The sequence below is a fragment of the Grammomys surdaster genome, unplaced genomic scaffold (genome assembly GCF_004785775.1).
Source record: "Grammomys surdaster isolate TR1022 unplaced genomic scaffold, NIH_TR_1.0 126278, whole genome shotgun sequence".
Classification (NCBI taxonomy): domain Eukaryota; kingdom Metazoa; phylum Chordata; class Mammalia; order Rodentia; family Muridae; genus Grammomys; species Grammomys surdaster.
In genome coordinates, this window is record NW_021621078.1 from 7,628,136 (window position 1) to 7,653,951 (window position 25,816).

Genomic DNA, 25,816 nt, shown 5'->3' on the forward strand with positions numbered 1-25,816 from the left:
TGACACCCAGGCGCTGGGACACAACATCTTGTACATGTGTAGGTCTTGTGCTCTGGCTTTTCTTTCTTCCTCTAAGCAGGTCTCCCAGGAAATGGCACTTACAGAGATTGAAGAGTTTAATACATGTCTCGCTGCCTCTCTTTTCGGAAGCCCCCCAGAGGGAGCAGCAGAAACCGAGGCTGGCAGGGGCTCTAAGCTGCCTGGGCAAAGGAGCAGGGGGTAGCATGGAGCCTTAGCCAATTTGGAAAGCACCGTGACCCAAGCACATTTTGCAGCAGTAATGTCAAATTCTGCCGTTCAGGCATGCCATTGATGTGCACGCTGCCACACAGAAACCAGTGACACAAAGGCACAGCCTTCTCCACCCTCCTGGTGCTTAGAAACTAACGGCTCTAATGAGAAATGAGACCTGAAAGGAGAGAGATGGGGGCGGGCCACGGCAGTGCAGGCTGGCACTGCGTGTTGGAGGAGGCTGACCCACTTCTCGTGGAGGTAAGGGGCCCACTGAAATGTCACTTAAATTAGCCACCACTCCCAACACTGGATCTCCTTTGTCCCCATACCTCATTTCAAGTGGTGTGAGCCCTGTCAGTGAGCCCCACGTTACTTTCCTTTTTCTTCATTTTCTTCTCCTCTGGGGCAGCCTCAAGCCCAGCACCCACTCGACTTTTTAGAGCCATAAAACACCCTGGTTCCAGAAGCCCTCTTACCTCTTATGTTAGGGGAGGACAAGGAGGTAGAGATCGGGAAGGAGGGAGGGAGGGAGGGAAGGAAAAGGGAGGGGATAGAGGGAGAGAGCATGCATTCATCACAGAGCCCTCTTTTCTGGCTTTTTGACTGCACCGTGAGTTATTTAACCAACAATAGATGTTTATGTTTTTTTTTTTAGAACCCGTATTTATTAACAGCCTGAAAAGGGAGAGACTCGGAGATTTATATAGGAAGTACAGTGAGTTAAGGAGGCAATTAAGAGAACAGAAAGAGATACCAAGCACAGACCTGTAGAGGGTATTTTAACACCAATCGAAGGTTCTCCAGGTATTTTCCAAGGAGGTAGAAGGTAAAAGAAAACTGTCCCATTAGAAGCTGATAGGTAAGGATTGGTGACCCTGGATGGAGTAATGGCCAACAGGCCGGACTCCTGCTTGAAAGAAGCTGGGGGTGGGGGTGGGGAACAGACCAGGAGTCCTTAAACCAAAGTGTGGTCATAACTGGGTCATGAGGCCCAGGGTTGTTAGGGACCCAGTAAGGTGTGCACTGGCCTTTCCTTGACCAAGGTATGCACTATAGCTAGGCGTGGTGGCAAATGGTTGTTATTCTAGTACTTTGGAGGCTGAGGCAGGAGGATCACCATAAGTGTATGCCCAGCCTGGGCTTCATAGCAACACCCTGTTTCAAAATAACAACAAAAAGAAGAAGCACGGGGTGGAGGGCAATATTTGGAATGTAAATAAATAAAAGGACTTAAAAAAAAGAGAAGGGGTGGGGGAGGGGAGGAGAAGAAAGGTAAGAAGCTAAATAAAAGCCACAGAGATGGGCTGCATGTGGAAACACAGGCCTGTCATCCTGGCGCTGGGGGACAGGGCTACAGTGAGCATATCATGAGTTCAAGGTCAACCTGGGCTACTCGGTGAGATCCTGTCTCAAAAAAGACATAAGCAAATAAAAGGAAACATAGCCAGGCATGATGGCATACACTTAGAGTCCCAGCACTTGGGAGACTGAAGCACTGCAGAAGGACCAGGAATGACCTGTATGAAATCTGGATCCCACCCCCTAACACACACACCACACACACCCCCCACACCACACACACACACACACAACCACACACACACACGCCCCCCACCCCCCACACCACACCACACATACACACAACCACACACATCATACACACACACCACACACACACACACACACACACACACGCTCCCCCCACACCCCACACCCCACACACACACCACATACACACACCCCACACACACACACACAAGATCCCCCCCCACTCCACACCCCCCCACACACCACATACAACACACACACACACCACATACAACACACACACACATACCCCATACACCCCACAAACATACCCCCACACACCCCACACACATCACATACACCACACACAAGAGAAAGAGAGAGAGAGAGAGAGAGAGAGAGAGAGAGAGAGAGAGAGAGAGAGAACACAAAGAAAGGGGCCTTCAGAGGGCTCAGCAATGAAAGGTGCTTGCTGTTCAGACACCACCCGCCCCCCAACCTGAGCTCAGGGCCTGGGACCCAAAGGCAGAAGGTGAGAGCCGACTCCACAGAGCTGTTCTATGACCTCAGGCTCCACACGCACGCTCTGCTGTGTGCCTACACTATGTTGTGCACACACATACACAAAGAAGAAAAAGAGGAGGAAGAAAAACATAACTTTTTTTTTTTTCAAGAAAATAAAGGCTGGTATCTTTCAAGTTAGTGTAAACGGAGGGTCTGGTCCCTTTGTAGTCAGATCCTTCTGGGTCCAGTGGGGGCTGAACTGAGGCAGGGGAGGCTTGCTGCTAATCCAATGGGCAATAACTGAGAGTTCCCAACTGAGTGTCCAGCAAACTCAACTCTACAGCCTGTCCTGATCCACAGAGAAGCCTTCCTGGCTCCCTCGCCTCCTCGAATTGGCTCCCGGGCTCCTGGGCCCCTCTGCCGGTGAGTGCTAGGTGATTTGCTAATGTTGGCAACATTTGCCCACGTGGGGTTCCCAGTTCTTTGATAATGAACATTTCTAGCAGGAGGGGTGGAGCTCTGAGGAGGGAGTCCTGGGATTGCCTGTGGCTCCCTGCAGCTGGCATGTCTGGCCAGCTGAGGTAGGAGCCATGGTACTCCAGTGGGAAAGCGTGGACGCTAACCGGGATGAGAGGCAGTCTAAGCTTGGAAGCAGCAGGTGTCTGGGAATGGGACTGTGGCCCAGGCAGATTTCCAGTGAGCACTCCAGTTTTTTGGCACAAGGAAGGAGCTGGCTGAGCCCAAGAGGCAAGTGGTGATAATGAAACCCGCAGTTGAGGAACAGCGGTAAGGGTGCCATGGGAGTCCATGTGCTCATGGAGAGGCTGGGTGTGAAGCCGAGCCCATGCAGGGAAGCCACACATTCCCTCTAATTCCAGGCAGAGGCACAGTCTCTGAATGGGGCCTCCTGGGCCTCCCCCTCACCTAACCGGTCTCCCAGCACCCCAGCAAACAACATCTCATCCTTAATTTGAGGTTTATAGAGACCTCAAAGGCTGAGCTACTGTGTGCAGCTAGTCAGCAGTCTGACCCTCCCCCACGTTCTTCTCTGGATGCCCCTCCTTCTTCTGAGACTGTTACAGTAGGAGGTGTGGGGGAAGCCCTCTGCGACTCTCCTACCCAAGCTCAGCCCCTTGTTCTATGGCTCAGTAACCCGGGCTCAGTTCTGTACTGGCTGAGAATGCTCATGGCTCTCAGCTCCTTAGAGAGTCTTTCTTCTCATTTTCCTATCCCCAAAGTCTATACAATGGCCGGTCCATTTGTAAGCTTATCTGAGGATGCCAGGGGCCACCCCATGTCTCCACTAGGCTGGTGCTGTCCTCTGTCACTGTAGAACAGAAGACTGCCTGGCAGAAGGTGGAGATAAGGGAAGAGATGGTCTCCCCTGGGGTTCCCAAAAGTGCTGAGCAAAAATGCCGGAATGGGCTGGGTCTACAACTCTGATGCTAAAGTACTTGCCTCGAATGTACAAGGGCCTGGGTTCGATCCCCAGCACTACATAACCCAGGCGTGGTGCCACATGCTTGTCTTCTCAAGACTCAGGCGGTTCAGTCAGGAAGATCAGAAACTCAAGGTCATCCTCAGCTGCATAGCTAGTTTGAGACCAGCCTGGGCTACATGAGACTTTGTCTCCAACAAACAACAATAAAGCAGCAGAAGGCCAACTGGGAAGAATACTATTATGTAAAGTAAATCCATCTCAAAAAGTAAGTATCATATATTTTGTTTCATTTGTTTTTACATTTTATACAGGCCTATAAAATCATGTATGTATGCATGTATGTTTGTATGATATGAAAGTGGGGGCTGGAGAGATGGCTCAGCACTTGAGAGCACTGGCTGCTCTTTCAGAGGACCTGGGTTCAATTTCTAGCACCCACATGGCAGCCACAATTGTCTGTAATTCCAGTCTCAGGGGATCCGGGGCCCTCGTACAGACATCCATGAAGGCAAAACACCAACGCACATGAAATAAGTTTTTTAAAAAAAGAAAGTGGAAGTAAAACTGTCTAAGGAGACAAAAGGGGCTGATGAAAGGCAGGAGGGGCGTGTAAAGGGAGGGCACAGGTGTGTGGTGTAAATGTGCTTAACACGCAGAATACACGTCTACAAAGCTTCAAGGTTCATAGTTGTGTGTATGTGTGTAGGTGCAGTATGTATACTGTGCATATGTGTGGGGACAAAGGTTCCTTCCTCAAGCCCTCTCTGACTTATTTCCATTTAAACTTGTTATGATTACTACTGTTAGTGTGTTGTGTGGTGTGCTATGGCCCTCACAGAGGTCAGAGGATGTCCATGGATCTGACACTCTCCTACCATGTTCACGTGGGTTCTGTGGATGGAACTTCGGTTTGCAATGCAAGTGTTATCTGCTGAACCATCTTGCTGGCCCTCCACCTTAATTTTTGAGAGAGGATGTCTCATTGAACCTGGAACTTCCTGAGTTGCCTGGCTAGCAAGTCCCAAGCAATCTCCTGTCCCTGCCTCTCCAGTGCCAGGATTACAGGAGGACACAGTGCTTAGTGGTTTTACCTGAGTGCTGGGTATTGGCAGGCAGGGCCTCCTGCAACAGCTCTTTACCAACTGATATATCTCTTTATGGCCCTAGAACATTTTTTTTTTTTTTAGAAGTTCATGAAGCCAAGAGTGAGTGCTTTGGGAAATAGAGGCAGGGGGATCAGGAGTTCAAGGGCAGCCTTGGCTACATAATGAGTTCAAGGTCCTGTCTCAAAGGGCGGGGGGAAGGAAAAAGAAAAAAAATCCATGAACTTAAAAACACGTCAGAGAGACTGTTTTGTTTTTTAAAATCAAAGACAGGAGGGGGTGACTCCAACCTTTAGGGGAGCAGGACTCCACAGACAGCACCCTACCCTGAGTGGCTGCTGGTAGCAGTAGCTGGTCTGGCTGAAGAGAGGCTCCATTTAGCTTATGAGAATCAACCGTTTTGATGTTTGGGACAATGGTGTCATTCTAACTGTGTAGCATATGAGCTGCTGAGTGACAGATGATGTCATCAGCAACAGCCTCCAATCCTTCTACCTCCTGGGGGAGAAAGCTCCAAAAATACACCCAATGTCCTGGGTCCCACTTCCCAGCCTGGAAAAACCTTGGTCACGGGGATTATGCTGGCGCACAGTGGCGGAGCCATTAGGAGACATTACCATCCTTCTGCTGACCATCACTTCTTCCATATAGGACTTGCTAAGTCTTTTTTTAAAAATTTAATAAAGAGCTCAGACTTCTGATTTTCCCACTGAGGGCCTTGCTGCCTGGGGTTGGAAATGAAATCAACAACATAACAACTTGCTTGAATTTTAAGGGACACGGGCATCGGCCTGGGTAAGAGCAAGCAGACCGTCAGGCTCAGAGGCAGGATGGCAGTGATGTGTCTGGGGGCACAAGGCCCCCTCTCATTAAAGCGCTGAATCTTATACTAAAAGCAGCCCTCTGCTCTCCATCTGCAGAGCTGCCAGAGAGACAGACATAGCTTCCAGGCCCTTGCCCTCTGCTATCCTGGTCAGTTCCTGGACTCGTGGGAGATGCTTGAGGCCCAAGAACTGGCTGTTGTTGCCTTCCTGCTGATGCCAGAATCAGCAACTATTCAGCAGCTGTGGCTCTTGGGAACCATCGTGGAAGGAGCTTGTTCCTTCCCCCTTCTGCAGGGGAAAGACATGGAGATGGTACTGAGGTGGGTAGCCAGAATGTGGGAAGTGAATTGTGTTCTATGTGGGTGAGGGAAGTGTGTGTGTGTGTGTGTGTGTGTGTGTGTGTGTGTGTGTGTGACAGAGAGACAGAGAAGGAGAGAGAGCATATTCTTGTGTGTTCCTGTGAGTCAGTGTGCCATTACTCCCTTTAGCTCCTCCTGCCAACAAGCATGCTGTGTTCTCAGAGCCAGGTTTGGCCAGGCTCGCCCACCCCACCCAAGCCCAGGATCTGCCACCCCATCAGGAATGCGGGGTTATGAAATAAAAAACAGGGTTCTTGTCCAAGAGAATTTTTATTATTATTTTTCTCTCTTAATTGGATTCAGCATTTCTTACTCCTCAACGTATCCTCGCTGGTAGGGAATTCAGGTCTGTCTGCAAAGCACAGGGAACTATGCTTGCCAGAGACCCTTGGACCAACAGCCCCTATTCCCTGACTGGGCTTGCCTGCATGCTGCCTTCTGGGCTGACCCCTGAGTGTGGCCCTCTGACCTCTGCTTGTCCTGGGGTCATCCAGGATGATCAGGAGGAACAGGACAGCTAAGATGCAGGGTGCCTGAGATGGCTACTGAAACACCTTCATCTGCTAAGGCCACTAGATTTTTTTTCCCACTGCCAGACTACTCAGGGCCCTCAGCAGGTCACTGGACAAAGAGCCTAAACATTTAAACTATAGCCAAGCCTCTCCTGAGGCCAGAGCTCAGAGTCTTCCTGGCTTGCACAGACCATCACTGGCAAAACGCTAGGACATTGTCCATCCAACCCATTGGACTAACACTGTAGATGCTGCTTTGTCTGCCGGCTTGAAAACCCCAGAAACGTCTTCCCCAGCTCCACCTAGTTTGCCTCCAGCACCCTGACATCCATTTCTCTCACTAAGGTCTGCAGCTTCTACAGTAGGGGTGGTGGGGTACTCTGGGGTGCCAGACAGGCATGTGTTGCATATAAAAACGAGGTGATATTCTAAGTATCTAAGAATGTTGGTCCCCTGAAGTGATTCTCGCTGCTTTTCTTCCTTCTCGACTCTTCTCACTGACACCTTTGCCCCAGCAAGCCCAGGGACTGTTGTTGCCAGCTAGGGTTCTGAACAAAAATGCCTCAGCTTTCTTCTTGCTAGAAATTACCGATAGAGTCCTTAGTTGAGCAAATATAGGTTCCGTATAGTTTATAAACATGATAAGACATACAGTTTGGTAAGGAGTGGGTTGGGGGACCTGTGCATTTATATATTTATATTTATATATATTGTGTGGATGTGTGGGCAGAGTGAGAATATATATATATATAAGTGGACATAGGTATAAAACTGCACCTTCTGTGTGACTCTCATTGTGAGTTAAGTTCTAAATGTCATCCTCTGGCGATCTCTCCTTTGGTGATTGGTTCTTGGACCCCAGCAGGTCTGCCAGGACTGCCTGAGACATCAGGAATGAGAGGCATCACCCCCATGGGTAGGGACTGAGGGTGGCATAGGGTTGGACAGGGCAGGTTAACTAAGTGATCTCAGGCAAGAGCCAAGAGTGCTCTGAGATTGCTGGTTGCCCCAGCTGACTCCGGGTAAGGCTTGTTCTGAGTCCTCCTCCTTCCTAAACCAGCAGGGTCCTTCAGCCCTTCTTTCCGAATGACCAGGATTCCACAGAGCCCAGCTTCTTCAAGGGGCACATGTCCCAACACTAATGACTCCCTTTGAGTGCCTTTGACCACTGTGCTGGGGTGGATACGGTCCGGAGGTGCTCGGTCAGGACAGCCAGGTGAAATGTGCTACCCTTCCTGTCTACGGCTGTACACTTTGGGCTTATAATCCACCAGGAAGGGTCCAGACTGTGGCTGAAGGCTTTAGCAGCCTTTTCCTGAAACCCAGCAGATCTTCCACTTAGAAAAAAAGAAAAGAAAAGAAGAAAAGATTCTGTTCCTTGCTGGACATGTGGCAGTGCTGGGTGATGGTGCCCTGGGTCCTCAGCGGAGAGTGACCGCCAGCCCCAGTATCCAGGCCAGGAGTGAGGCCCCGAGGGCCGTGCCTGAGGAGGCCTGCTGCACCCCACTGGGGGCACGGATGGGGGTCCTGCGGGCACACTTGCCCTTCCTCTTGGGTCGAGCGGTGGGCATGATGTCAAAGTTGAACTTGTGCTGATAGTCGGGGGCATAGTCCTGCAGTTCAGGAAGCTCCTTCCCAGGGCTTGCCTTAGAGATCTGGTTTCGGTTCCTGTGGCTGGTGCAGTTCTTGCCTGGCTTCTTATAACCTGACCTGGAGCCAGGCAGATGGCCATGTGGATGGCCTTTGTCCCTGGAGGCACCAGGGGACGGATGGTGCTCCTTGCGGGCAGCCCTGTCAGAGGTGGTAAGCGTGTGAGACTTGATCTGGTGAGGAGATGCTGGTCCCGTGCAGTTCCGGAAGTCCTCAACCCTCAGCAGCTTCAGGTCCTGGCCTTGCCGCAGCTCGGGGGTCGCGCAGGGGACAGCGGAGCTGGAGCCACGGAACCGTCGCAGCCATTCCCATAGGGAACGCGCCCGGCAGCCACAGTCCCAAGCATTCCCATTGAGTCGAAGGAATTCCAAGGCCACCAGGGGGGCCAGACAGTCACCCTGCAGCTCAGTGAGGCTGTTGTTGAAGAGAAAGAGGGTGGTTAGCCTGTGGAGGTCGTGGAAAGCCTTGTGGTGGACCCACTGTAGCTGGTTCTCATGCAGCAGCAACCGGTCCAGGTTCACCAGGCCCCGGAAAATGCCCTGGCCCAGGCTCCATAGCTTGTTGCCATGGAGAAACAAGTGACTGAGGTTGACCAGGTCCACAAAGATGTCATCTTGGAGGTACTCAATATGATTGTCCTGCAAGTAGAGGTACTGCAGGCTGTGCAGGCCGCCAAAGATGCCCGCGGGCAGAGTGCTCAGTCCACACTTATAGAGGTAGAGGGCATGAAGCTTCACCAGGCCTTGGAAGGTCTCAGGTGCCAGCGTTCGCAGCTGCCGGTTGTCTCCAAGGTCTAGTTCCTCCAGATGCACAAAGCCCTCGAAGGTGTTGGGAGCGATGACCGTGATGTTGTTGGAGTAGATCCAGAGGGTGACCATGGCGGGGCTGAAGTGGCCCTGCTGGAGGAAGGTGATGCGGTTGTTCTGCAGGAAGATGCGCTCGCTGTCTTCTGGGATGCCCTCTGGGATGGCAGCAAAGTTGTGTGCCTGGCAGCTGACAGTCATGGGCGAGGGGTAGCACACACAGTCTCGAGGACAACCACCACCCAGAGGTAGCTCTCCAGCCAGCAGCAACAGCAGCAATTCCACACAGCACCCTGGTGGGGAGAGATAGAACAGCTGTGAGGGGCTGCCCAGAGGACTCGGAGAAACATGGGGAGCAGAGGGTGGAATGGGGGACTGACGAATGACCCTGTTAGCTCACAGAAGTTCTGTCCTCTGGACTGTACGCAAGGGTTCCTTAGGCTAGGAGGTTGGAGAGGATCTTTTGGGGCCAAGGCCCACATTACCTCCACACCTCTTTAGCTCTGTCCCTAAAGTCTCTAACCCCATCCAAATACCTCTTCAGACTGTCAACCCCACCGCAGGGTGGAACACACCCGTGAACAAAAGTGTGTTTGGTTCCTGCTCTGTCACTTGCTGTGAGCTGCCTTTGCGAGTAATGACTCTAACAAAGCAAATAGCCCATCTGGAGTCCTGAATGATCACTTTATTTAAATGATTCCTCAAAATAAAGAAAGCATTGCGTCCATGATACCAAAGCATGCCTCAGTAAATCCCTCATTCACGCTGTGGCCCAAAACTTCAAACCTTCCTCTATGGCTCCTCACTTGTTAAATACAGTTTCACAGGGCTGAGCTGGGGTACAGAGGGGCTGTGAGTGACACCAGGGCTGGACGCATGAGGCTTCCCTGGGGTTCATGATACTGCTGGATCCAGGCTACTCCTCTCTGATTCACCTCCTGGCCCTCTGCTTCTCTCTACCAAGCTTGAGATTGCTAGGCTGTGGCTGTAAAACCAGGCCTTGCCTCTTGACTGTCCAGAGCATTTCCTCTGTAGTGTCCCTCTAATTGGGCATTAATTAGGCATTCGTTAATGGATCCTTAAAATAATTATTTTCGGATGTGTCCAGCCTGTGGTCGGGTAATAGGCCTATGCTCATTATTGGAGCAGCCTCATTATGGACGATTGTCATTACCTGCCTTTTTCCAGGGTCACAGCTGCCCCAAGTGGCCCAGCAGGCGCGTCAAGAAGATGGGGACAGGCTCCAGGCCTACAGGCGCCCACCCTGAAGAGCTAGGCAGCCATGACCTATGCCGCCTCAGTTGGCCTCTTGCCCCTTCTTTTCCAGCTTGTTCAGCTGGGACTCTTGGGAGAGCCAGGGCCCCTGGGGCATATGAGCTGAACCTTCTTGCTGCTAGCTGTGCTCAGAGCATGTGGAATGAAAGAAGCCACCCTCCTGAGCAGGCTTCCCACTCAGGGCCCCAGGCCCAGGGTCTACCTTGGCTCCTGGCAGAGTAGGTCTCCACCTTGACTACCACCCCGACCTCGCCTCCATTCCCGACAGAAACAGCATCGTTGACAGCTCCCAGCTGTCAGGAGTTATGGGCTCCCAGAGAGTGGCAGCTGCTTCTCGTCCCCTGTAATCACCCGGCTTCAGCTGAATGTTTCTAGCACATAAAAATCATCGCGTATAATTTAGTTTTTGCATAATTGGGTTCAGTTGTGATTTCAGAGCAATTATGACCTCAGCGGCAGTGGCGGCACAGCATAGGACCCTTCCTGGGCTGGGCCATGCTCTGCAGGCCCTCTGCAGTGCTTTCTGCCAACCGGCCCCTAGACAGCATGCAGGCTATAGGCACCTCAGCCTCAATTTCCCGCTCCAAAATGTGTCTAGATGTTACTCTGTCGATCTTCCGTCCTGAGTGTGGCCTCCAGTCGACCAACCTCTGTTCAAGGGCTCCTGCACTGCAGAGGGAGGCGAGGGTGAGAGAGGTTCCAAATCCCAGTCGGCTGGAGGGCAGCCTGCCCTGTGCCATCAGCATCCTCACTGGCTGCGCAGTCCACAGACCCACCCCAACCTCCTTGCTTGGCTTGCACCCTCTCTTCCAGGATGGCCATTCTTGCTAGAACCTTCCCCCAAGGAGCGGCCCTATCCCTGTACCCTGGTAAACCCCAGGCTCTAGGTTCAAGGACATTCTTGATGCTTGTCCCACATTTTATCTGCTGGATGAGACACGCAGAGCCTTCACTGGGGGTCCTGTGAAAATGAAACATTTCTTCCCCAGCCTGCCGCTGCAGGCAGGTAGGGGCTGCAGTGGGCTTATCACTAATACCATTTGACATTTGTACAGCTCATTGGCGTTTACAGAGGGCTTTGCCTGCACCCTCAACCTCCCCTGTGTTCTCCCACCTGCTGTGGCTGCTCTGTCTCTGTGCACCCCAGAAGAATCTGGGAGTCTCTTGGGGAGATTACCTCTTATGTAGGGGCCTCCAGGGGATACAGTACACAGGGAAAACCAGGCTAGGGCTCTATTTAGGAAAAAAAAAATCAAACTGCACTAAACCTCAGGTGTGGACTTAGTAACCAGTTTATGAACACACAGTGGCAAGTAGAGGAGGCAGACGACAAAGTGGCATGAAGGTAGGACAGGGGTTTTCCCTCTAAGAGGGCGACAGGGGCACAAAGGGACTCTAGCTGAGACCTGATGCAGAGGCAGGCTCCGTTCCCCTGTAACCTCAAGGAAGAATAGGCTATCATTACTAGGAGGCCTAAGGCAATGAGACCACAAGGACCTTGTAGGACAGTCACTTCCTGCAGTGAAGGGCTCTTCTGGAAGCATACTAATAGGATGCAGGCTCAGGACAGCTGGTCCCTGTCCTTTAGTATTTTTCCACATGCCAGGGACCTTAGCCTTCCAGAACCTCCATCTCTTCTAATGGGAGGGGGTGCTGAGGGGCTCAGACACTCTGTATCCATGCCTTTGAAAGCCAGTGGTATTACTCCAGGACCCTGAGCTAGCTGTCCTAGTCAGCCCTGGCTACTTCTAGACTCCTTGCCTGAGCCAGCAGGTGACAATCCTAGGATTGTCACCCAGCAGGTTTCTTCACAGGGAGGCAGGCACTGCATCACCATGGTGCCTTCTATGCCCCCTCTATGAGGCCCTTGGGAGCCCCGCCCCACTGATTGCCTGATTAATGTACCAACAATGAGGATGGAGCCTTTGCCGTGCATTTAAAAATTGCAAATTAGCAGCAATCCAAGTCTCTGTGGAGGGAGGGGCCCTGCACCGCTCCTGCCAGACTCATCAGGCCCGTCCTGGGCAAGGAGAAGACCCGGCTCCGATTTCCTTCCCCTCCAAGGGATGCCCTTCACTGTGCTCGGCTTCGCTACTCCCAACTCCGCTCTCCCACGTGTATGAGCTCTCCACGTGGCTCTACAGCCTCAGTCGTTACGGCTTCCATTCATACTTGCCCCCAGCCTAGAAGAGTCATGGAAGCCAGTGTGAGGAGGGCCTGGCAATGAGCCTCATGGCCCATTTGCCTATGGGGGTGGCAATATCCTGGTAGGCACCAGGAGAGTATTAGGGAAATTAAGGGAGGGGCCTAAGGCAAACCTCTGCTATCCCTGGGCCACCAGGCAGCATTGCTTGGTCGTTGATCCCTCTGTAACACCAGCCCTTCCTCAACCTCCCAGAGTATTTGACCTTTGAACTAAGATGGAGAAGGGTCCTGTTCTGTTCAACTACTTCAGCTGTGAGGGGAATCTGCTCAGACCTCAGCTCAGGGCTCAACAGAGGGCATGCAAGCAAGGGAGCTAGCAGTGGCCTCAGGTCAGCTGGCAAACCCCAAACTCCTCCCAAACTGAGCATGAACGGACACCTCACCATGGTCCCATGGGACCAGACCTGGTGGGACGGGTGGCAAGGCTGGGGCACCAGCATAGCATGTGCAAAAGCACTGAGGTGGAAAAGGACCTGTGCTTCCCACCCCTTCTAATGGTGCACAGCCTCCAAGGAAGACTGTAACCTCAGCTCAGCTGGGCTCAGGTGGCCAGAGGAGCTTGGCACTGGAACCAGCATCAACAGGGCCTGTCTGCTAAACCCAGACCACACAAGCCAGTGCAGTAGGGGCCCTGCACTAACGAGGGAGACCTGATGCTGGGCATATGTCTTTAGCTGAAGCCCTCAGCAGCAGCATTTGCACAGGAGAAAATGAGGTGCCCAGAGCATCGGTGGCTGGTCACAGCTGGAGAACACAGCAGTGGGACAGGTCTCACCCAGCTACCCTGCCTTCAGGCTCAAGCTGCAGCTTCCTGATGCCCAGAGTGAGCAGAGCAGCCTCAAATAGGGCTGGTCAGCTTTCTCAGGCTCCAAAGTATCAGGACAGCCACTGCAGCTTAGCACCCAAGGGGCTGCCCCTTTACCTCTAAGTAGGGGCATCCCCATGGCTAGTTTGCTCATGGCCCCTGGGCAGGTCAGTGGGTCTCCTGAAGCTTCACAGGCTGCTCTACCATGTAGCCAATCTCTCTGGCCTTCAGCCCTCTACCCCCCTCCCCCCAGCCTGGCCAGCTGCTCTTCTCTGAGCAATCGATGCTAACCGAATGCTCTCTTGCTGCGGGGACGGCGGCCTCAGGCCAGGCCGGCTGCACTCCTGGGGCTGCTGGCGCCTCAGGCCACTTGGCACTTGTGCCACTTGTGTTCTAAGCATAGGCTCCTTCCTGGCTCAGCCCTGAAGACAAGAAAGCTGGCCAGGGAACAGCTGGGCTCCCCTCTCAGCCTCCACTGCTTTGCAGAATGGCTGGCAGCCTCCTATCCACAGCTGTGAGTAGAGCAGGGCTGTGGAGCCAGAGGCTCAAGTTGAATCCTGGCTGTTCCTTTTAAGGCTTGCAGGAGCCTCGTTTTCCTCACCTGCAAAATGGGGCAGTCACTGAAAGCTCAGCCAGTCCTCCAGCCCACAGATACTGGTACCCACTTGCCCCTCCCACACTCCATCTGTCTAACTGAAACCATCCAAACCTAGCTCCCCCCTTCCTCTACGGGCCTCTCCATTCACAGCTTCTCCATCTTGGGTAAGGACGATCCCTTCGCCTCAGCCGCCCGGGAGGAACACCTCAGAAACACAGTGGCTCCTTTCCTCGGCTCATCCTCCACTCTCTGGAAATTCTGCTGGCTAGATTTTTATAATTTATCCAGTGTCTATCCGCTTATCATACCTGCCACGGCTACCATTCACTGAAGGTGTTCCAATAGCCTCCTGGATGGCGCCCTGCCCTCCCCCCCTCACCCCTACATCTTCAACAGGAACCGGGGTAGTCTAGGGAAAGTCTGCGTCAGAAAGTGCTGCTCCTCTGCCTAAATCCTCCATGGCTCCTATCTAACCCTAAGCTGTCCCCAAGTCTATCATGGCCCAGAGGCCCTGCCTCTCCCTGGCTACACAGACCTTGCTGCTGTCCCTCCCGTATGCCAGCACTTAAGCCTTCCGCCTTTGTCCATGCTGTTCCGTCTACCTGGAACGACTCCCAGTGTGTCTGCAGGGCTTCTTCCCAGGGAGGCCACTCGCGAGCAGCGATTTTCAAGGTGCTTCTTCTCTGGTATATTTTACTCTCTAGCATGCAACCTCTTGGACAGCATGACATAAGTCACTTGTTTACTTTCTGTCCGCTGCTGCTTTGTCCTGATGAGTATCTCCCTGTACACAGTAGGTACTCACTAACAGATCTGGGGGAGGGAATTACCTTCCCAAGTCTCTGGAGAATTGAGTGATGACACTCAGCCCTAGGCTCAGGCCTGGGTCCTGGATTATAGTAGATGCTCAATAAACCTTGGTTGTAATTAGTCCTGGGGAGGCTCAAAGCCTTCAGGATGACAGCAGACACCTGAACTTAGCACTCGTTTGAGGCTCCTCAGGTCTATCAAGGAAGTGGCCGTTTGGTGGATGAGCACTCTGAAAAGGACCTGATACCAGTCCTTTCCTGGGACTTAGACTGGGACTGGGGAGTTTTCCAAGGTATGAGACTTTCAGCACTAACCTGGAATAATGCTGCACAAGTTTTGTCACCCTATAAGGGGCCAGGACCAAAACCTTCCAACAGAAATGTCTGGGTTTAAGAAAAGAGGAAGCCAGATATGGTGGTGCACACCTTTAATCCAGGTGCTTGGGAGGAAAAGACAGGTGGATCTCTTGAGTACAGCCTATTCTACAGAGTGAGTTCCAGGATAGCCAAGGCTATACAGAGAAACCTGCTTGACCTGCCACTCAAATTAAACCACACACATCTACATCAGTATAATATCACACTGTGGCTCTGTGCCTGCAATCCAGGAGTGAGGGCTGGACTCGGCCAAAGCGTTAGTGTGTGCTACTGGATATTTGAGCAGTGTGTTTATGTGCATGTCTGTGTAGATGTGTTCCTGAGGTGTTTATGTGTGTACAGGTGTTGGCCTGCATGCTTACGGATGGAGACATAGTTGTGTTCGTATGCAAAGCATTTGCATGAATCTGAGTCCATGCACGTAAACTCACATCTACCTCTGGAGACTGGGAGTGACAGCCTGGGCCCTTTTATCCTGCAGCATCCCAGGCACAGCACCCCAGGCACAGCATCTCAGGCAGAGTATCCCAGGCACAGCACCTCAGGCACAGCACCCTAGGTTGAGCACCCCAGACACAGCACCCCAGACACAGCATCCCAGGCACAGTATCCCAGACATAGCATCCCAGGCACAGCACCCCAGAGGGATGCAGCACATCTGAGGATGGGGGATGTCTCTGAGGTGTCTTATCTTGATCCTCATCCTCTTTGCCTTCAGCACCAGCTCTCCTCACACTCTGAATAAAACACCCTCTGCAGTTTCTCCCAGCACCAGGATCCCTCTCAGCTGAGGAATGGGTAGCTACTGTTGGAGTAATGTTTTGGCTTTTGTCTGCCTGGTATTGGTCCCCTGAAGCAGGTCTGGTTGGCAGCACCATGCTAATTGGACTGACAATCTCTCCTGAGAGCAATTTGGGTTTCTCACATCCTGCCCATTAGGCCTAACCTTGCCTGCAGGGGTGCGCTGTAGGGGGCAGGGATGGAGGATACCCTGTACAGTGCTGTATTTGAGGCACTACCCCAACCTATGATCCACAGCCAGTGGGAGTCATCTCACCTAGGCAACTCCAGATGGGTACAATATCTCTTCAATAAGGGTAGGTATGGGTATCGGTGTGGAAAGCCTGGTGAGCCTGGCTAAGCACCTCAGACCTGAGCAGCCTGCACGGGGGACTGTGTCACTGTTGTTCACAAAGGATATTGTTCCCAGACTGCCAAGAGGTCTTGGCTTTGACCCCAACTCAGGACGGTCCAGAATCCAGAGCTCTTAACAGAACAGATGCTGGGAGGGACTTACCCCAGGGCTAAGACCCTTGGAAGGTGTCTTGGCTTTCTACTGTGCCCTCTGTCCTGGTCCATCATCCCCATCTGTGCCTAACAGCTCTCTGTGGAAAACACAAGGCTCCTGAACTCTTTCTACCTCTCCCAGCATCCCAAATCCACATTCCCAGCTCATAATGTGTGCCTTCATGTCACTCAAATCTTCCACTAGGTTTGAGGGCCCCAGGTTGAAGCTGTGGGTTTCCCTCCATCTGGCCCTCCCTGCCTTTCACCACCACCACCGCCACCACCACCACTACCACCACCACTACCACCACCACCACCTCCACCACCATCACCACCATCATCACCAGTTCTCCTCCTCCTCCTCTTCCTCCTCTTCTTCCTTCTCCTCCTCCTCCTCTTCTTCCTCCTCTTCCTCCTCTTCCTTCTTTCTCCTCTTCTTCTTTTTAACAGGCTCTCATGTAGCCAGGGAAGGCCCTAAGCTTTGGGACTCCTGATCCTCCTGCCACCACATTCTGTATGTAATACAGGCACGTGCCACCACGCCCTGCAGACAGGGCTGCAGGTTTCTGAGCATCCATCTTTCCCAGGAGCTTTCCCAGACTTGCCTCTTGACCATGAACCTTGTGAAGCCAACTGCCACACCCCACAAACAAGAGCAAATTTTGAGTGCACCTGGAACCCAATGGGTAAGTGACAATATCCTGGATGTGTGTCGCAGGGCAGGGAAACTTTGAAGGGATGACATCTATGGAGATGTCTGTTTGGGGGTTCCAGGGACATGCAGGAGAGGGTGCTGGGAGGGAGGATGCTGCCAACCCCTGAGCAGCCAGTGATATGGAGAAGAAGCAGCTCTCTGCCCTTGTTTCTAGCTCCACAGAACCACCCCTCCCTTGCTGTCAGTGAACAGGACTCAGGACTGATACCCAGGCTATGAATAGAGCCTATACCTGCTGACCACCTGATTCTGCACCTGTCCCTCCACTCCCCTCAATTTTAGGGAGAGGGTGCGCTTATGGTTGTCTCAGTAACATTAGGAGGCACAGCTCCTTCACTCATGGCTCCTGCATGGTGGGGACAGGGAGTAGAACACAAAGAACCAGGCATGCACAAGAGACCAAGTGGAAGTGTTGGAAGCACAAAGGTTTAAATGAAAGAGCAGGGTGGGGGTGGTGATACCTTTGATCCCAGCATTTGGGAGGCAGAGGCAGGTGGATCTTTGTAAGTTCTAGGCCAGCCCAGTCTACTAAATGAGTTCCAGGACAGTCAGAGCTGTTACACAGAGACACATTGTCTCAGAGAAACAAAAATACATAATAAATAAACAAACAAACAAATAAATAAATAAATAAAAATAAAAAGTGCTCAACTTTACTTTATATGGGAAAAGACACCGGGAGAGACCAAGCATTTTTTGTTTTGTTTTCCTATGTTTGTTGCGAGAGACAGGTAGCATCCCTGCTCACACCTTGTTGGTCGACATCATGTATGTGGCCCCGCATGGCATTATGGGACAGGGGTGACTCTCTCTTATGAGGAGGGAGGGAGAAAGGAGTGTCTGTGGGCACCAAGAGCACACTCACACAGGAAGCTCTGACATTAAGTGGCTGGACAAACAGGAAGGACCTTGTGGGGGCGGGGGTCAAGGGCAGCTATTTTCTTCTGTTTTTAGCTTTTTAAAATTATAGTTTTTATCTTGAATCGCTACACAGTAATTGTACATATTTATGGGGTACAGCCTGACATTTCAAAACATGTATACAATGTGCGGTGATCAGATCAGGGCAATTAGCATATCCATTGCCTTGAATGTTTATCGTTTCTTTGTGTTGGGAACATCCAAAATCCTCTCTACTAGCTATTTTGAAATTTTACAATTAATTGACAAGCACAGCTATCCTACTGGGCAATGGAACATTAGACGTTACCCTTACCCAGCTGAGCCGGGGCACCCATTAACCACACTCTATCTCCCACACCCTCCCAGTGTTTGTTTTTTGAGATGGAAGAAATAGAGCCTGTTTGCATGCCAACAAGCATGATTCAGGAGGAGAGAAACTGTCAGAGAGAAACTGAGACAGCACAAAAGGGCAGAGAATAGGGGGAGATCTGAGGAACACCTGCTCCGAGTAATGGGGGACCATGACATGTACAGGGACAACAATACAGTTAGCACTGGCAGGTTCTACTTTCCCCATGAAGCAGGGGGCCCCTCCACTGAGGTTGGAGGTAGAGATAGGGTGAGAGTTGAGGCATAAGAGAGAAAGACACAGACAGCTAGTGGTGTGGGCGAGCCAGCTCTGGAGGGCCCCCGAAGGAGGGTGGAACCAGTCAGGAGTTCTAGCCAGCCCAGTCTTGGGACTTTCTCCAGTGATGTCAGCTACTAGGTGCGGCAAGAGGCAGGTAAGAGACACCCAAGGGTAGGGTTTCCAGTGAGTGTGCATCATCAAAGGAACAGGAGTTTAAAAGTATTTGCAAACATGCCTTCCTAATCCCATAGACCATCCTGGTCCAAATGCTTCCTGCCTCTTGTTGGACTCTTGGGGCTCTGTCTCCTGTTCTAGGAAGAATGATAACTGGGCTCTTCAGGCCCCAGCCTTCAAGCCTGTATCCTTTGATTCCACATGGAGTCTCTTCACAGCCTTTGTAGCCCAGATGAGCACCTCGGGTACTCAGTTTCCAGCTCCTCCCTGTCCCTGCTGGCAAGAGAGCTACACATATCCAGGGCCCCATAACTGCCCATCTTAAAAGCCCAGACCTGGGACACCTGACCCAGATTACATTTAGCCTGGGCTTCCCGGGTGGTCTCCAAGCCCTCTTTTTATCGGTTCAATGTTCCTTCAAAGTCATCTGTCACTATTTACTTTCATTTTAAAATAATACTTGCCAGTTGTGGGGTAATGTAGAAAGTATGGAAGTAAAATGGAAGGGGAAAAAAAATCACTACATCGCCATTACCCTTGACAACCGTTGACAGGCCCTCGCTGAACCTTCAATAGTTCCTTCGTTTATATAGAGCTGTATAAAATTTAAATAAAATTTTTATTTAAAGAAATAAAGCTGAGATCGTGTTATATGTGCAGCCCTCTGCTTCCACCCAGCTGAGCAGCTCTGTATGGACGATCCTGAGGGAGCCCTGTGGGCGCAGTGGTCCCTGCCTGCCACAGGGCAGTGGGGAAATCAGTTCTCATCAATCAGCCAGGGCCAGTTACCCAAGTATGAATAGAAGGAAGAATGAAGGAGTAACAAGCAAGATTCCCGGAGACTGCAGATGAGCCCACCTTATGCATACATTATAATTTATTTATCTCCGAAACCATTTAGGTCTCTTTTTTTTTTTTGGTTTTTCGAGACAGGGTTTCTCCGTATAGCCCGGGCTGTCCTGGAACTCACTCTGTAGACCAGGCTGGCCTCGAACTCAGAAATCCGCCTGCCTCTGCCTCCCGAGTGCTGGGATTAAAGGCGTGCGCCACCACCGCCCGGCTTAGGTCTCTTTTTTTATTGCTCTAAATCATGGCTGAGCTGAGCATGTGGTACAAGACTTCTAATCCCAGCAGCTGGTAGATAGAGGCAGGAGGATCTTTAATTTGAGGATAGTCAGGGCTACATAGTAAAAATTCAAGCATGGACTACATACCTTGTCTCAAAACAAAACCCCCCCAAAATGGGAGGGGTTGGAGGTGAGGCTCAGCTGTTAAGAGCACTCACTGCTCTTTTAGAAGTCCTAGGTTTGCAGGGCAGTGGTGGCGCCTTTAGTCCCAGCACTTGGGAGGCAGAGGCAGGTGGATTTCTGAGTTTGAGGCCAGCCTGGTCTACAGAGGGAGTTCCAGGACAGCCAGGGCTACACAGAGAAACCCTGTCTCGAAAAACCAAAAAGAAGAAGAAGAAGAAGAAGAAGAAGAAGAAGAAGAAGAAGAAGAAGAAGAAGAAGAAGTCGTCGTCGTCCTAGGCTCAATTCCCAGCACCCACAAGGTGGCTCAAAACCCTCTGTGACTCCAGTTCCAGGGGCACCATGCATCCACATGGTGCACACACATACATACAGGTAAAAACCCATAAACATAAAAATAAGAAGAACATTTAAATTAACTGTGTTATGGTGGTTCACGCTTTAATCCCAGCACTTTAGAGGCAGAGGCACACCGTTCTCTGAGTTCAAGGCCAGACTGGTTTACAGAGTGAGTTCCAGGACAGCCAGGACAGTTTGGAAAAACAAAAAACTAAAACAAAAAGCCAACAAACTTATGACAGAATGGTGACTCAGGCCTGTCGTTCCCCAGTACTTAGGCCCAGGAGGGCATTGGCTACATGAGATCCTGAGACAAACAATCATGGCAGAAATTGGTGATATTTGTTGCCTTCTGGGAGGCAAGGCTGATGAGACGCTTTCGAACTGGGGTGAAGGAAACTCCCCTCTCTATATGTCAGGGACTTTTGATTTATTACTGTGTCAATGTATCTATTAATTCTTTAAGGTCAGTTAAATTAAATTAAATAACACTGAAAACATCTTTGTCTAAATTCCCGATCTTTCTTTAGACCAATTTCATTGAGTTCAAGTTGCCTTGAACACTGACAAGTTACCTTCCAGGAAGTGTAGCTTCACATCCTTTAGCTTTAAGAGCCACACAAACAGACCCCACCCCCACCCCCACAGCTACAGGGGCTTTTAGAGAGGCAGCCATTTTCTTTGCTGTCTTCCCATCCAAACTGGAAGCTACTTAAATTGTGGACGGAAGCGTGTGTTAAACCACCTCTGTGTGCATCCCAGGTATACTCACTTTTATTTCTTGACTAGCTCCCCCAAATCATTACAAATTCACGTCACCATTTTACCAGTGAGAACGACAACGAAGCTCAACACACTACAGCCACTTGCCCAGGATGGTAACCATTGTGATTCAAACAACACAGAGCTAGCATTCATGAGGAGAGGATCCCTGGCTCTTTAGGAGGACCTCTCACTCAGAAACTCTCCCAGCATCACCCTCTCCTAGACTCTGCCCTTGCTCCCCTGTGGACCGACTGTCTCCCTCCTCCCCAGCCACTGTTATTTACTTCCACTCCTTAGGCTCCAGGCTCAGGAGGCCTGAGAAAGGACAAGGCAGATGGGGAAGGAAGTGGAAATTCTGTGTAAACCCTCATCTGTATCACAAAACTTGTCTTAAGTGCCAGCCCTGGGGATTTGCTGGAGTTGGCATGACAGAGGTGGGGCTGAAGGTCAGATTAAATTGGACTAGTAACCCCCAGAGGGATACTTGAAAGAGGCTGCTAAAGAAAGAGCTTCCGGCAGGGACTCGTGGTTGAGGCAGGCAGTGGCTGCATGCAAAGCTGACCTGACCAGGTCAAGCCTGCTTAGCGGGGCCTGGTGGTGACAGGTCTAGAGGTTCACAGGAAACCTGAAATCTTGCCTTTTTCTCCCAGTAATGAGTTGGTATAAAAATGGATCCTGAATAAAATTGTCTGCAGTTTTCAAATTTCAAAATGCATTAGTCAAAATATATCAAATTTCCATGTACTAGCTTACCACCTGCTCTAAGTGGGATCCCTTTTCAGCTGGAATATATTGAAATATGAATCACCCCCTGAGAGGCATAGGTGACCAGAGGGAGGGTAAGGTCCTGGGCTCCTCTGGATCCCCAATGCTACCCTTCCATCAATGATAACATTTATTTCCTGGGTGGCCCAGAACCTTGCCCACTTCCCTTAATCTCAGATTCCTAACCCAAGCCCTTAGGCTCTGTTCAGCCTTTGACACAAAGGGCAGAACACAGCCTTCTCCTATTCTAGCCTTTAATGACAGCTAGTATGAGCACTCAGGTTCACCGGGAAGACAGGCCTGTAATCCTAAAGCTATACCCAATGGCAACTTTGACCTCATTTGTTCCCTGGTCTTCATTTGTATGAGACAGGATCTCCCATAGTCCAGGTTGCCCTTAATGTCAAGAGGCCCCTGTCCCTTCTGGAAACACTTCCTTCTAAGTTCCGAAGCAGGACTTTGCGGTTTCCATCTATCTTGCTGGCCGTGACTCCTCGCTTTGCCCTTGCTTAGTCTCATTTCCATGTATCCCTGTTCTCTAGGACTGAGCCCCAGCTCCCCTCCCCGGTAGTCACACTGATGTCCCCACAGAGTATCTAACAAACAGGTCAGGCTCACTGCATCCTCGGAGTGTCCCTAACAGGCTTCCCCATCCTGCGGCTGAGGGAGCCATTCTTTTGGTTGAAAGTGCAGAGGCTGTTTCCCTGTCTCCCTTTACTTTACCCTTTACTCCTTTGACTCCCTGTATCCTCCTGATTTCCCCATCACACATAACTGTCTCCTCCACAACCACTCTGTCCTCGGCCACTGTCCTCTCCCCCTAGACCCTATGATGGCTTCCTTACTGTTTTTTTTTCCCATCCCGTCATCACTACCCTCCACACCACAGACAGAAATATTTTCAAGAATAGTAAGTACAGGACTGGGGTTGCAGCTCAGTGGTACAGCACTGGCCTTGCCTGTGCCAGCACACAAACACCACAAACACCACAAAGCAAAGCAAGACAAACAGTATAACTGTGTTATTCTCCTGTTTGGAATCTTCTAGTCATTTCTCCTTGCACCACAATAAAATACAGCCTCTTATCAGTCCACCACGCCCTGACGATTGCTCTGATCTCTCTAGCACCATCCCCAACATGCCCTGACGATTGCTCCGATCGCTCTAGCACCATCCTGTATGAGCCACACTAGCTCTGCTGCCTTGGAGGCTTAGCTCTGCTTTATGGTCAACTCCATACATACTTCCTACACGTGAACACCACAGAATTCGCCATTTGAAAGCACACAGTTCAGTGGCATGTACTGCATTCACGGCATTGTGCCAGCCTCCGCTGTTATCTAGTTCCGGGATATTTCCCTCACCCCAAAGGGAGACCACATGTCCATTAGCAGTCACCCCCATACTCCCTCCCCCAGCCCCTGGCAGCCACAAATCTCCTTTAAGTCTCTGTGGATTCGCCTGTTCTGAATAGTTCATAGAATCAGAATCACATAACATTTGCTTCGGAGTTTTAACACTGGCTGTTTCTACAAGGCCACTTGTCCCAGGCAGGGCCTTTGTAGGGCCATCTCTGTTTTGGCTGTCAGGTCTCAGATCAGACATCACCTCCCTGCTTTAGAACACCCTCCTCCTGCCCCCAGCCACTGTTGATTTCATAAGAACCCTGCTCCCCTTATTCCCCTCTCCGCACTCCACACTCCTTCAGTACCTGGTTTAATTATTTGCTTGTGTGTTCCCTGTCCCCAGGACAGTGCTGGGCTCTCAACAATTATTGGTGATCTGAAAGAGCCAACACACTATCTATTGCTCTATACAGAGCCATCTAGCTTGCTCCAGGAACCCAGGTGAGGAGCATGGAGGAGTGAGGAGGAAAGCCTCAGAGTGAAGGTCAGCCTTGGGGGGTGGGGGTGGGGTAAGCACGGAGGACTGGGGACGGCTTTTGAAATAGACGAAAGTACTTGGGCAAGTCCAGAGGCTGGAAGAACATGCCAGTTAGGAGCTGTAGACAGCTTTCAACCTATCCCATTGTTTCATGAGCCTGCACAGAGGAGACATCACAGGCCTCAGAGTTGGGGCTGATACAGCATAAAAAGTACAGCAGAGAGGCTGGAATCTCTTTTGTTTGTCTGTTTCTTCTCCACCACAGCATCCTCCCTACCCCCCAGGTCCTAGCACACTCACTGTTTCACCGACAGAGAGAACTTACTAGATCCCAGCTGCTTTTACATCATTCTACAAACAGCTTTCAGAGGCATGGGAAGATGGGGGGGGGGCAGGGGAGGAGGATGCATTACAGGCAACCACAGCTTACTCCAGGAGTCAGGGAGGGCCTGCCCTTTGCATTGCTCTCTTTAGGAGATCTGCAGGGCCAGGACAGACCTGAGACCAGCCCACCCCCAGCCCATCAGCTCTCCTTATCTTTCTTAGCTGAGCCCCCCCCCCCCCCAACTCCTCTGGGCACAAAGATGTCTGTGAAGCCACTGTTCTTCATTTCTCCTGATTGAATCAAGCCCAGATGGTCCAGGCCCTGTGGCTCTGGGAGTCCAGCTGAGCTCCCAGGAGAAGAGGCCCTTCCCCAAAGCCAGAAGGCTCAGAAGAGCAAATTCAATTGTGTGCAAGGCAGGAGCCATTAACCTGTCTGTGGACTGTGGCACCCCACCCCAGCCCCTGCTCCCTTCGGCCAGCAGGGCCTAGGCCGTCCTCCCTTCCACTTCTACAGAATCCTAGCCCCCTGCCTCTTCAGCTGTGCCCCTGCTCTCTCCCCTCTGTTCAGGATTCTCATCATTCAGGCCCTGAGAACCAGGATGGAGTTTGAGTTAATGAGCACAACAAGCCCATGGGAAAGTAGCTGGTGCATCTTATGGGCAAGGGGCTCTAGATGCAAGGGAACATCTGGATACAGAATTCTGGGGTCTCAAGTACCCAGCACATGATCTACAGCCGTGGTCTCCAGGATCATTGAAATACAGCTACTTCAGCTGGGCAGTGGTGCACACAGTCTTTAATCCCATCACTTACTCAGGAGGCAGAGGCAGGCAGATTTCTGAGGTTGAGGTCAGCCTGGTCTACACTGCAAGTTCCAGGACAGTCATGGCTACACAGAGAAACTCTGTCTCAAAAAAACCAAAAACAACAATATAAAGAAAGAAATATTGTGCCGGGCAGTGGTGGCGCATGCCTTTAATCCTAGCACTTGGGAGGCAGAGGCAGGTTGATTTCTGAGTTCGAGAATAGCCTGGTCTACAGAGTGAGTTCCAGGACAGCCCGGGCTATAAAGAGAAGTCTTGTCTCAAAAAACCAGAAAAAGAAAAAGAAAAGAAATATTGTTAGTATTCTATCTAAACTCCATCTCCACAGTTATCTGGCAATACCCAGGTATGCTCCTCCCCACATCCCCACAGTTACCTGGCAACAGCCAGGTAGGCCTGCCCACTATAAAAGGAGCTGCTTGCCTCCTCCTCTTTCTCTTACTCTTTTGCCTCTAACTTCTCTCTGTCCCCTCGCCCTTCCCCCCTTCCCTTCCACGTGGTCATGGCCAGCCTCTACTTCTCCTCTTTCTCTACCATCTTCTTCTGTTTCTCTCCCCTTTGCCCTCTTCTCTAAATAACCCACCCCCTTCGTGGAACTGTCTGGTCTGCTGTTATCTGTTCTAAGCTGCACGCCGAAGTTTAACAAATATGGCATTTCAAAGATTTCACATTAAAAAAAAAACCCTAGCCGGGCGGTGGTGGCGCACGCCTTTAATCCCAGCACTTGGGAGGCAGAGGCAGGTGGATTTCTGAGTTCGAGGCCAGCCTGGTCTACAGAGTGAGTTCCAGGACAGCCAGGGCTACACAGAGAAACCCTGTCTCGAAAAACCAAAAAAAAAAAAAAAAAAAAAAAAAAAAAAAAAAAAAAAAAAAAAAAACCAAAAAAAAAAAAAAAAAAAAAAAAAAAAAAAAAAAAAAAAAAAAAAACCCTAT

At 51.0% G+C, this 25,816-nt stretch overlaps 1 protein-coding gene across 1 annotated transcript in view; it reads right to left on the bottom strand.

The window, feature by feature from the left end:
* Positions 1-6,243: 6,243 nt before the first annotated feature.
* Rtn4rl1 (reticulon 4 receptor like 1) overlaps positions 6,244-25,816 on the bottom strand; it is a 72,366-nt gene continuing 52,793 nt past the window's right edge. The window contains exon 2 of the mRNA XM_028759306.1: positions 6,244-9,250. Within this exon, the coding sequence (XP_028615139.1) occupies positions 7,926-9,250 (1,325 nt within the window). The 3' untranslated portion in view covers positions 6,244-7,925. The remainder of the gene's footprint in view (positions 9,251-25,816) is intronic.